Consider the following 12,465-nt stretch of genomic DNA (forward strand, 5'->3'; position numbering starts at 1 on the left):
CCACCTCCATCCAAGGAGCTGTGCTGAGTTGATGCTGACCTTAACCATGAGCCAGCAAACCAGCCTTCTGCTGCCAGCACAGGAGTCAAGCAGCAGCTGAGCAGCACATCCTGCAGCATGATGCCTTAGCAGCAAATAGATGTCTTCTAAGTGATGGGAGGTCACTTAGCTGTGTACAGCCCCCTCTGCCAGCCTGGCACAAGGCAAAGCCCCAGCCGTGGTCCTCTGGTGGTGCTGGATCCCATAGAGGTCCTTCACTGGGGTGTCTGGTGGGTCTGCTAACACAGGTGGGTCACGTCCTACCCCACCCAGAGAAGCTGTGGGGCTGGGCGCTGGTGGCATGGGAAGTTCTCTGCATTATTCTGCAAAGCCCCAATATCTCTCCTCTTACATCCTAGAGCATCACTAGGTTGGAACAGAAATTCCTGTTAACTTGTGGGTAGATCCTTCCATGGAGAAACCTTCTGATCTGGCAGCCTCTATCCTTGCATGGGGTGCGTATGGTCAAGTGCTCATATCTATTGGGCTAATAGACCTTGCAGGGCACCTTAATTTTTCCAAAATATCTCTGTTGTTGGTATAAAGTAATAGTGAACTGACCCTCAAATTATTTCTTCTGGTTTCAAGTCTTTTAACCGGTTGGAAGAGCCCTAACAAGCATCATCTAATCAGATTTTTGTTTTCCAGCAAATGACTCATAGAGGGATGGGTTCTGAAAAAAAAAAAAACCCTAAAAAAACCTGAGCAAAAGGCACCATGAAAGCTGGGGAGGTGAGAGCATTGGTTTGTTTTGATGTTTCTTCCTGGAACAACTGGGACATTGCAGCCTGTTGGCACAGGGCACAGAAGCCACCACACTGCAGCTTGTGGGGGTCACAGGCACCTGGCACTGTGACAAGGAGGCAGCAGCAGAGGGCAGGGGCTGGAAAAAGGAGTTTATTCCTGCTGACAAAGCTAACAGGTCACTGAGGGTTTGCAACCTGGCCAGCTAGATGATCCCCATGTCGCTCTCCCAGGCTCTGGTGTCAGAGAAAAACAATTTGTTCCCATATGTGGAAGCTGATGGCTGGAGCTGTTGCCTGATGCTCTGCTTTCCTCTGTGTGTTGATGTAGGTGTGGAAAGCTCAGCGCTGCACAGGGGATAGGGAAAGGCCGTAAGCAACAGGGTCTTATTTCACCATCTAGTATGTCATCCTTATTCAAAGGGCTCTGTTTGAAACCTGGCATCGGCACATACAGAACATGTTGCATCTTTGCTGGTACCTCTTCAATCTAGTTTGCAAGACATCCTGGAGGATGTGACCTTGGAAGGCAGGCAGAGTATCGAACCTGCATAATAAGAGCAGCTCCACATCGGTGGCAGCCTGTTGGGTACAGGGCAGTTAATAAATAATGAGGATGTCAAAGATAACAGCAGGAAAGTGGGAGCAGGTAACAGCTTTGCAGCCAGCTTTCTGACAGCCACCTGGCAACGTCCAATTAAGAGGCGCACACCGGCGCTCAGCCCAACGTGGAACGTGGCCGGCACCGAGACCGGGGCGATGGTGATGCTGGCACCAGGGCAGCCCGCAGCACTGTGTGTGCAGCACACGCTCCCAAAGGTGGAGGGAGCAGGCAGAACACTTTGTGGAGTTGCACGGGGTCTTCTGGGGAGCAAATTCCTGGAGGAAGCAAAAGGCATCCGGCTACGGTGCCGGGAGACAAACCCGGCAGCGGACTGCCAGGAGCAGCGCTCACGGTCCCAGCGTGAAGGGCTGTGCAAAGGGTGGGGAAGCCCAGAACAGGGCAAGGAGACAGCCAAGAGGCAGTTGGATCAGCTGAATGTGGGACTTTCTTGGAGCTTGCAAGAGAGGAGCACGCTGGCCCCGTGCCTCGGTGTAGGCACTGCCTCCTCGGAATTACGGTCCCTGCTCATACACCTGCTTGTTTCAAGGGGTGAATTATATCATGCCACGATCCAGATATTAGAAATCTGGCTGCACTGGAGGTGTAGTTGATCTTCTGATGACTTTTTATACATCTGGTAAGAGGGGACAGCTTTCTAAACAGCAAAATCTACACCAAAATGATCTTGATTTAAATAATAAGTATTCCATCCTTGTTTGGTAAATATACCCAGTGTTAATGGTGCTTAATGGTGCCTGTAATTGGTGTCTAAAGTTATTTAAAAGTAAATTTACTAGAAAATAATTAGCAATTTTATAGTTCACTACTTCCTAATTCTGTTGATAAAAGTTTTTCAGTGGTTTTATCAGGCAACACAATAGGGCCGAGCTGTGAAATAGCTTTTTGCAAACTAGCAGGAAATTGTGCACACAAAATAAGATAAAAAATTTCCCTCTGATTTCTTGGCCTGGCAGCAGACTCTCTCTCTCTTTTTATTACCCACTGATTTACCCTTAATCAGCAGCAAGTGAAACTTGACAGCCATTGCTTGGGGGATTTGTTTTTTGTGACTTTGGGAGATGCACCCCAAGCTGTGAGCCCAGGGAAGCAAGTGGTCCCCCACCGGAGAGACAATCCTGCTGTTCCCAATGGTGGGTGTGGAGGGCTGGTAGCAGGTCCCTGCCTGCAGAGGAAAGGCAAGTTTGTGCTTTCCTTGGGTCCCTGATGTGATCCCATGCAGGGCATCTCCAGGGATGCTGCCTGGCTGGAAACCCTGCCATGCCTGGGGCGCTGCGGGCTGGGTCCTGCTCCTGCTCCTGACTGCAGTACATGCTTTCCCCAGCCTTTGTTGCACCCAGCAGGGCTGTGTCCTGCCGAGTGGCTTGGGGCAGCCACTCAGGGCTGGGCTGGGTGACAGTGGTACCAGCTGGTGCCCGCTGTGGGTCTGCTGCCTGCAGGGTGTTGGTGCTGATGGAGGGGGAGAGCCACAGGCGAGCTGGCGCAGAGAAATGCAGCTGCTACAGCATTTTATTGTTTAGTGCTGTGGGTTCAAGTGTTCAGTTCAGGATTTTCATACTGTTCAGGTACAGAGTGACACCGACAGAGACGCGGTTGGGAGGTGACAGCACAGCGGTTTGGTTTCAGTAAAGACTAACTCTCCATTTCCAGTCTCTGAACCATGAAGTACCATCTTCTCCAGAACAATGAATCACCCAGTCTGTGTATAAAATTAAATATAATTTATGCTTTGCTAATTGAAATCAAATACAAAATTCAATTTCCTGTGTATTCTAATGCTGACATTTGAATACTTTTAAAAAAAAAGTGTTATTAACCTGACTCTCTCTCATTTGGCAGGCCACTCTCCAGCCAGATAGAAAATAACTCCCCTGTCAAACCCCTGCATTAGTCTGGCAGACACCCGCAGCCACACATAGGCAGGGGACCCAGGGTGCCTTTCAGAAGCCAGAATAACCCCCAGCATGTCCCTGCTTGCTCAGGGTGGCTGTCATGTCCCTGCTTCCTTCCAGCACTGCGATGGGGCTGGTGGCACTGTGGCAGTGCACGGGGGTCCTGTCCCACCATGCTGGGGTGGGTCGGTGTGCTGGGGGCAGACAGTCCCGTCGGGCACTCAGTGGCTCCTCAAGAGCTGCAGATTGCAGCTGATATAAAAAATAAACCTCTGGATATATGGCAGAAAGAATGGGAGGGGAGCTGGGAGCTGGTGGGCAGGCCCAGTACCCCCCTGGCTCCCCTGCTTCTGTAAACCATTGGTGGCTGCTCCTGGAGGGGCAGTGGGGGAGCAGGCCTGGCTGTGCCCAGCCCTGGAGCCCTGTGCTGGGACCCCTGCTCCGGATGGATCCCCGCTCCAGCGACTTGTTCCAGCTGTTGGACTGAGCCCCTGTGCTTCAGCCCTGGGCAGGACAGCTGCTCCCACCCTGCCCAGCCACACACTGTGACTTCCCTAGCAGGGAGCTTCATTGGGTTGCAATTCTCAGGCAAAGGTGCAGTTTTGGACCTCCTGTCCCTCCAGCAGTGCGCAGGATGAGGAGAGTGGCAGTGGCTTGATGGCAATCGGAGACCAGAAGTTACTCCCACAGGAAGCCTGAGCTGCCCAGGAAGACACAGGGCAGCACTCGGAGCAGCCCAGCCCAAGGCTGGGGGGTGTGAGGAGACCTGCTGGGTGGGGATGGGGGTTCTCAGGAGCTCTTTCAAGCTCAGGGAGACCTTGCTCCTGGTAAAGCTGTGGTGGGAGCTGAGACAGTCCAAGCTTTGGCGGTGGAGGAGGTGCTCAGTGCCACGCTGATGGCTGCAACAGCCTCGGTCACACACAGCCACCAATCTGCCAGGTCCTGGCCACACCACAAGCTGGGACACCATGCCCCCAGACCCAAGCCCCTCTGGAAGGCAGCCAAGGTCGTTGGTCCCGCCATCTCCACTGGCTTTGCTCAGGACTGTCAGGACCAGCCCACTATGGTGTCGGGGCTGCAGCACACTGGGAACAGGCGAAAATTTCTGGACATCCCTCTGACGAGGAGCCTGGACACTGGAGCCTTTTGTCCTCCACATGAATCCATCCAGCAGCTTGCACCAAAGTGTGGAACAAGAGTTTTCACTTAGGACTCGGTCTGACATTTAATAACATGGGAAAAAAACTGTAAAATTATGCCTATTACATACTTCCAATTTTCATGTAATAATTTTGGGATTTGTGGGTCTGTGAAAAAATGCGTTCTGTCAGGAGCTGTTTTTAAATCTAATCAGGCTAATGGGAGCTGACATGACATTAGCAGGGACCTTGCGGTACCCCTCCAGCGTGGCCCACGGTGTAGATTTTCCAAATGACTTTAGCTCCTTTTTCATCCACTCCAAGGCACCGGCACCACTTCGTGGTGTAACGAACCACACGACAGGCCATGAAACCCAAAGCAGGTTCAGCTTGTTACCCGGCGTAACAGCAATTTCAGTTAGTTGGATCAGTAGGGATTTCTTGCCACCTTAATCAAAACTGAGTCTTGGTCCTCCCACAGCGATCCCACACTGCATCTCTGCTGCTTTCCAACAGCCAGGGACCCGATACCCGACAGGGCACGGGGGACACACACGCAGCTACAGTCCACCCGGGACACATCCTTACCCCTCATTAAAATGAAGAAAGCAGCCAGCAATATTCAAGTGCCCTTAGAAATCACTCGTGTGAAGGGAACATTTCAGCAATGGTAGCTCTGCCTTCTTCCTTTTATTCCCTCTCTTAGTGCTTTTCTCTGGGTAACGGAGATGGAAACAGTGCAGCTGTATAAACACGCTGCTGTCTGGCTCTCCACTGGCTCCAGCGTGCAGCTGCCATCACATTGCTGGAGAATCCAGCTGGGATATGGATTTATTCCACAGTTTTTATCAGGATTTGCAAATTTGGTTGAGCGCTCGGCTTGGTCATTTCCACTCGAAAGCACGCCGATGCCGCGCAGAGCAATGCTCACCCTGGGAATTAATTGCTTTGTTTGTAATTGTGAAGACGAAGCCTGCTTCCCTATCTTGCAAACTCGTCTACCAACAGCAAGCAGCAGAGCTCTTGTTTTCAAGGTGCAGATGAAGGGCAGTGCCAGGGCCCCGATGGTGAGCCCTGCCCAAACCCTAGGCTGGGGCTGTCCCTACGCTGCTGCCCTGCAGGTACCCCCTCAGCTCCCACCAGGAACGCCCGGTCCCAAGCCATGGAGCTTGGCACGGTGTGGCTTTGCCAGGGGGTGCCACACGGGCACACGCAGCTCTGAAATCACATGGCTGGGCCATGAGACCACAGCTTGCTCCGAGCAGGAGCCTGGGAATGGTCTTCAGTACAGCTTCCAGGAGGAATAGGGAGCCAGGGGAGGCCCTGATCTCACTGAGCATCCCAGCAAAGCAGGAGCAACTCTCTTCCAACGCTGGAGTTACACCCATCAGTCGGAGGAGAATGGGCCGAGGTGTTTGGTGGCACTTGGTAAATACTAGTTTTAGTGCAACAAGTAATTGAAATGTCTGGTGCAAATGACGTTTCTGTACATAGTTCCTTTGCAGCATAACTGGCTTTATGTCTTCCACACACAGACACCAGCGTGCATGTGGATGCACGCGTCCTGAATGTACCAGAGCTGATGCTGCTGTTTGGGCAAAACTAAAGGCCAGGGCAGGACAAATCAAATCTGTTGGTTTGTCTCAATGCTGCTGGGTTTTGTGAGCCACCCTCCTGCTCAGCCAGCCGTGGCAGGAGGTGCTGGTCCTGCCTCCCTGGCTGTGAGAGGGTCACCAGCAGCAAAATGTCTACGTGAAGCATTCGATCACCCCACGGAGCCCTGCTCCCCCTGTCTCCTCCTCCTCCCACCTGCCCCTGACCCCTCAGCATCATGGGGTGGGGGGATCCTAAGTGCAACTCAAGGTGATGTGCCACTAAGGTTTTAGAGCTGGAAACATGGGATGGCTCTGGCTGCAACCCTGACAGCGCAAGAGTCTTGCGCTTGCAAGGCTGAGCCTCTAGCCCCGAGTGAGTTTTCAGTCTCTTAACAATGATTCACATCTCAAAAGAAAGGGCTTTTTTCCTGACTCTGTGGTTCTACTTATCACTTTCTTCCTGCTCCCACTGGAAATCTTGCCCTGTCATTTGGTAAAACATAACATTGAAGGGTTTGTAAAACTTCCGCAGTCTGTGGATGACATCTGGGTCTATTTTGGGGTGAGTTCGACCCTTGGACTTGCCCAAGCACCGAGGAGCACTGCTGTCCTCTGGCTTCTTTAGACAGGGGAACCCCTTGGTTTTATTAAAATAAAAATGTTTCTCTGTCACAATCCTCTTGAGGCCTAAGAAATCCTGGACCTTGGCCATTTCCCCAGCTGGGTCAGTGATGAGCCTCTCACCACTGACAAAAAGGATCTGGGAGAGGGGAAAGTACTGGAGCCAGTTCTCCAAGTGCAGGGCATAGATCCCGATGCGGATCGCGCTCCAGGAGGCATCGATCAGCCCCAGGGTCCGGTTCTTGAAGGCCAGCACCTCAAAGGTGGGGATCTCCGGCTTCTTGGAGAGCGTCTGTGTGTAGTCCGAGATGGCCCGAGTGACCGGGTTCCTCACCACCACGATCAGCTTCGTGTCCTTGGCCATGGAGTGAATGCGCCTGGGGGCCTCGTTGGTCACGAAGTAGCTGGGGGTCTTCTCCATGGTGATCTGGCCATCCAGAGTCTTGGGCATCACGTTCCTGTACAGAAGCAGAGGAGGGATGGTTAGCAATGGGCCAGGCACGAGTGGACACCTCGGTGTCCCTCCTGCCCCACGCAGATATCATCAGGACATTCAGGAGGAGGGATGCTGCCACACCTGGGGGCCCTGTGGACCAAGGCACTTCCCAGTTGGTTTCTTCTTGGACCCTGGACACAATGGGCACCCGAAGTGTTAAATCAGCCTTGGTAACACATTATACAGTCAATTCGCCATAGGCATGTGTAGACAAAAGTTAATTGACAATAAACCTGTACAATACCTGTCTGTTCAGCAAGCCATCTGCTTCCATTTGCTCAATTAAGCCTATTCACTTCAGAGCCTTGTACCAGAGTGGTGCAGTTAGGATTACACAAGACCTTTTTGTTATGATGACATGCTTTTAAATGTCTCAGCTAATAAAACTTAATACAGAATAAGATCCCTTGCTTCTAGTACAATAATTAAATTTATTTACTATCTTGTGTGTGAGAAAGAATGACTTTTCTTTTATCTCTAATTCACATGCTCTGTCAATAATTAATTGCTGCTGGGTTTTGAGCTTCCTGTGCAAGCACTTTTATTAGCCAAAAGGAATTTGCCTACTGGATAAATTAGCATGTAGCAAGACTTTCCTGGATAGCGTATTACCATACTGTAGAGTGAAACTGCAGCAAGATAGCATTTATATCTAAGAAAATGAAGAGGTAAATGCTTGTCCCAGCTGCCCCCAGTTAAAGATTATCATAGCAAGCCAGAAGGCATTAAATGGTGTCCCCTGCAAGAGCATTACAGCCTCTCTCACAGCTCCTCAGCTGCCAGGTGCCGGAGAGGCCGGCAGGCAGTGCCGGGAGCCAGATGCCGTGGGCAGCCCCAGCCCGGCTGCTGTGCCCGCTGCCCCAACGGGCTCTGCTCAGGCACCTGCTACGTGCATCCACCATCCAGGTGCCCAGTGGGGAAGCTGGCTGGGTCCTGAAGCTGTGAAATGCCCTGAAAGCTGCCAGCAGGCACCCTGTGAAGCACGGAGGGAGCGCTCCCAATGCCCTCTGGGCAGGCTAGGTGAGGTGAGACAGCGCAGGAGGCCATGGAGCCACAGGAGTGCTCCTGTGCAAGGTTCCTTGCCTGCTCAGAGGTTTTACAGGCACAGCACAGACTGCTTCCTAAGCATGTTTTAACACTGTTTTTATCTTAAGCCTCTGCACACCCACGTAAAGAGGGATTTGTTTAACCTGCTGGCTCCTTTGCCCTGAAGATGCCGTGTCTGATGGCACCGCTGCCTGGGAGGCATGGGGAGGAGCAGTGTCACTGCTCCTGGGAAGCACCTGTGGCGCTGCCCAAGTCTCCTGCAGTAGCCGCAGAGGACGGTGATGCTCAGGGTCTTGCAGGATTATCCCTTCACGTTGCAACTATTTTTAGTACAAACATATGGTGAGGAAACAATGTGAATAGGCTGGAAATGGTTCTGTAAGAGCACCTTGGGCACCGGCGACTGCAGTGCTGCTGACGTCAAACCGCCGAGCCCCAGGAAACAGCCATTTCAGGAATCACACAATGAGGTCTGCAAGCAGAAGTGGCTGTCAGGAGAGGCCCAGCCTGTCAGTCTTGCCTCATATTTGTGACTGCTGAATGCACTGGCTTGCTTTAAAGCTCCCCACAATTTGCGTGTTTATTGCAGGTGTGACCCATCCTGATGGGGCAAATCCCTTGCCAGGGTGCCTGGAGGCTGTTCCCAGCCCTGTTGGGATGACCACTGCATGCTGCCCTAGGCATAATATCTGCCCAAAAAGGGCTTCCAGAAGAGTGGAAGCCTGTGAGGAAGAGCAGCAGCAGAGCTGCAGGAGCCAGCAGTGCCTGTGGCTGTCCTTGGGGCTGTGCAATTGGCCTCAGAGAACATGCAGAGCAGCGAGGCAAAGAACTGAGTCCGGGGAATAAAGGTGCTTCCAATCCAGTGGCTGTGCCCAAGTCGCTCCCAGAAAAGGTTTCTACTGAACCATTAATTACCAAAAATCAATGTATTACTCTTCTGTTACTTGGTCCTCAAAATAGTTATTTTATCCTCAGTTATAGCTAGTAATTTGTATGTAGTTCCCCTTTAATGGATTCTATCGTAAGCTAGCTGCAGACCACGCTTTACCCTGCTGCTTGCTGCTCTCTGCTAACATCCAGAGCACCTCCAGAGCTGCCAGCCCCTGAGGACAGAGGGACAGGTACAGCAGCCTGGGTGGTGGCTGGGAGTTTTCCTGCCTGATCACCCATCTTGGAACCTAATGGGTAATAGGAGCCCCCCAGGGGAAGCAGCAAGAATCTCTCAACCAGCTATGGCATTACTCTGCCCGTGCTCCTCTCCTCAGGATTCCTGTCACTGGGCATTTAATGAACTCCTGAAGCAGAAAGTTTTTATGTTAGTCAGTGGCAACTATATCGTTAATGTGTACAGAAGTGCCCAGCCCCTCCTGTGCCTCCCTAAATTCTGTGCTCAAGGCATCAAGCAGCAACAAGGTCTTGATGCTGAGCTGGTAACAGGGGTGATGCTCTGGGGATGCTGACCTGGGGCTGTCATTACTGCTCCTGCTGCTGGGAGCTTGGATCAGTGTGTTGAGACATGGAGGGGGGTCAAACAGGACCAACCGGACTGTGGCACGTGGCCTGTGTTACTGCAGGTAGCAGGAAAAGGCAGCTCTGGTTTTGGAGTGAAGAGGACATCAGGTGAGACAGCAGCGTCTGGATAACAGGAGCAGTAGCATGTAAAAGTCCTTCTACCTGGCAAATGGTGCCAGGCAAGCACCAAGCACCACTGCCCCGTGGTGGTGTTGCCCTGACACCCCCACTGCACACTTGTTTGTGCCGCCTCAGACAGGATAAGCTGTTTTCCTGTGCAATTGTCTGAACAGAAGGAGGGACCAGCATAGGCAGAATTGGCTGGTGCGTGCTCCTCTGAGTCAGACACCCTGGCAGCATGCAGCAGGCTGTCAAATGTCAAAATGTGGTGATTATGAGATGCTAAAACCTCGGCTGGACTACCAGCCATGGACTGGCAGACAGTAGGGCTCGAGGGGACCATTGCTGTCTGCTCTGACCCTCTGCATGGCGCAGCACAGACCTGCCCAGGGTGACCCGGGCTGCTGCCTCCACCACCTCATCTGCTCTGCAGCAAAGGGATCTGGGTAGTGAGGGGGGGGGGGGCGGGCAGCCCTGGGGGGGGCTCCTGGGTTTAGTTAACGCCACTCACTGCTGCTTAGCGCCTCAGCCACAGTGTGAATTGGTCTAGTGCAGCCACTAGCTTACGGTTCTCTTGTACTACATCTTTGTATCTGGTCTCTTGCCTAGCTGACAAGATGCTGTTCTGCAAAGTGGTGTCTTGTGGACTCTCAAAGTAAAAGCTCAGAGCAAATGGGGGCCGGCTGAGCCCCTGTGCCTCACGCTGATGCTCCAGCTGAGCAATCAGACCAGAGGGTGTAACTGGCAGCACTTGTGCTGCATTTGCTCCTGCTCCCCCCCTTACCAGCCAGCATCTCCCTGGCACTGCAAGCTCTCATGAACCTTCATTTGCTTTGTGTTAATGCCTCTGTCTGTAATTTGTGGGGGTTTAGCTGACAGTGCTTTAGGAGATGAAAATGAATCCGAATTCAGAGGAAGTATTGCTGCTCGCTGCCGCCTGTGCCCGTCCCACTGCTGGCAGGGGCTGGGTGACAGCCAGGAGTGGGTTCCCTCTCCTTCCAGGCCATGGACACTGCCTCTTCATGGACCGTTTTGTAAACAAGGAATTTGGTCCCCTCTACTGTAGGGTCAGGGCAAGATGATTGTCTTGCCTTTGACAATATATTTACTTAGTTTTTACTTGGAATTATGGTTCAATAAGCTGTTGGGGAAAAAAAACCAAACCCAAACAAACAAAAACTCCCAAAAACCCAACCCCCAAACCACTAAGCCTTTTCTCTGTGGTGGTGATGCTTCAGACACTACCATGGAAGCAAGTTGTAGTGGCTGATGTTCAAGTATAAAACAAACACTCCAGGGGTTTATAAAAGAAGCACGAACAAACTATTAATTACACCAGCCCCTTCAGATGATGTTATCACAATAAACAGGAGCCAAGAAATTGCAGAGCTAATAATCTGAAAGTGTTGCCACATTTAAGGACTGTGTTTAATTCCATGCACAATAAAGACAAATGGGTAGATAGGCACTGAGGAGAGACAGCAGGGAAGTAGCGATCAAGGGAAAGAGGAAGAAAAGCAGATTCAGCTTTTGCTGTACAGTTTTAAGGATAACACTGGGAGCTGCAGCGCGTCCTCAAGACACCCCTGGCCCCGCAGAGCACCAGAACTCCTGCAGCTCTGGGATGCACGCACAGAAATGCTTTTTCCCAACCCCTGCCCTGTTTCAGAGCTGTTTCCCAGTGCTGCCTTTCCTGGGCAGGCATGCAGACCGCCAAAGGCAGCTGTGAAGGAGGCCTGAGCCCGTCATCCCCAGCAGCCAGCACGTCCTGCAGCCGTCCTGCTGCCCGCAATCGCTGTTGCCAAGTACGCAGCAGAGAACAATACACAGCACCGTAGGCTCCTGTTGCTGAGAATAACAAGGGTGGTAAACCTGGAGCAGCCAAGCCTCCAGCATGGCAGGAATACTCCTCAGAGCAGTTAACCTTCACTGAGGTGCTGCCATGTGTTCTGCCCTAATTGCATGCCTGCTGACAGAATGCTAACCAGCTCCGCATGCCCAGGCAGGACGCGATGCTCCAGACTGCTCTCCTCCAGTAGCTGCTGCAGAGTTCTTAGCTGTGCTGGGCTAGACTGCCGAGCCTCTTGAGCATGCTTTGGCTTTTCTTGCGGTGTTTGTTCCCCTTTCAGTGCCAGGCTGGATGGTGAAGAGTCACAGCTGTCAGCAGACCACCTCCACAGAGCAGCCCAGGAGATGAAATGCTGGACTGGGACACACCTACCCTTGGGTCTGCCACTGGTCCGTGCTCAGCTCCTGCCTCTCCTCTGCCTCCACTGCCACCCACCTGAAAAAAAGGAGCTTCTCCACCCTGGGCCATTACTAATCCTTCACTCAGTTACACTTGTTGGTTGTGGCATCCCTGCACCGTGTGATGCCCCAGTGAAACTTAGTGCCATAACTGGCCTTGGATCTGGGAATTGTCCTCCCAGGGGACAATCAAATACATATTGTGGGGTGCTTCCTTGGGCTTCTGATATCTCTCTTTTCCCTACTCACTGCCCGGTTCTGTGGCTGGGAGGCTAAGGAGGTCCAGGTGGCTCTGTGCCTCCCCCCGGCACTCCCGCAGCTCCCCAGTCTGGCGGGGGGACTCGCTGCCGTCACTGTGAGTGGTTCTGCCCTGTGGCTGCCCAGTCGCAGCG

The 12,465-nt window shown here is 52.4% G+C and overlaps 1 protein-coding gene across 1 annotated transcript in view; it reads right to left on the bottom strand.

The window, feature by feature from the left end:
• Positions 1-6,472: 6,472 nt before the first annotated feature.
• HS3ST4 (heparan sulfate-glucosamine 3-sulfotransferase 4) overlaps positions 6,473-12,465 on the bottom strand; it is a gene marked incomplete at both ends in the record, with an annotated part of 60,015 nt that continues 54,022 nt past the window's right edge. Inside the window, one exon of the mRNA XM_084271305.1 lies at positions 6,473-7,109. Coding sequence (XP_084127431.1) covers positions 6,473-7,109 — 637 coding nt within the window. The remainder of the gene's footprint in view (positions 7,110-12,465) is intronic.

This window comes from Gallinula chloropus (genome assembly GCF_964237585.1).
Source record: "Gallinula chloropus genome assembly, chromosome: 15".
Lineage (NCBI taxonomy): Eukaryota > Metazoa > Chordata > Aves > Gruiformes > Rallidae > Gallinula > Gallinula chloropus.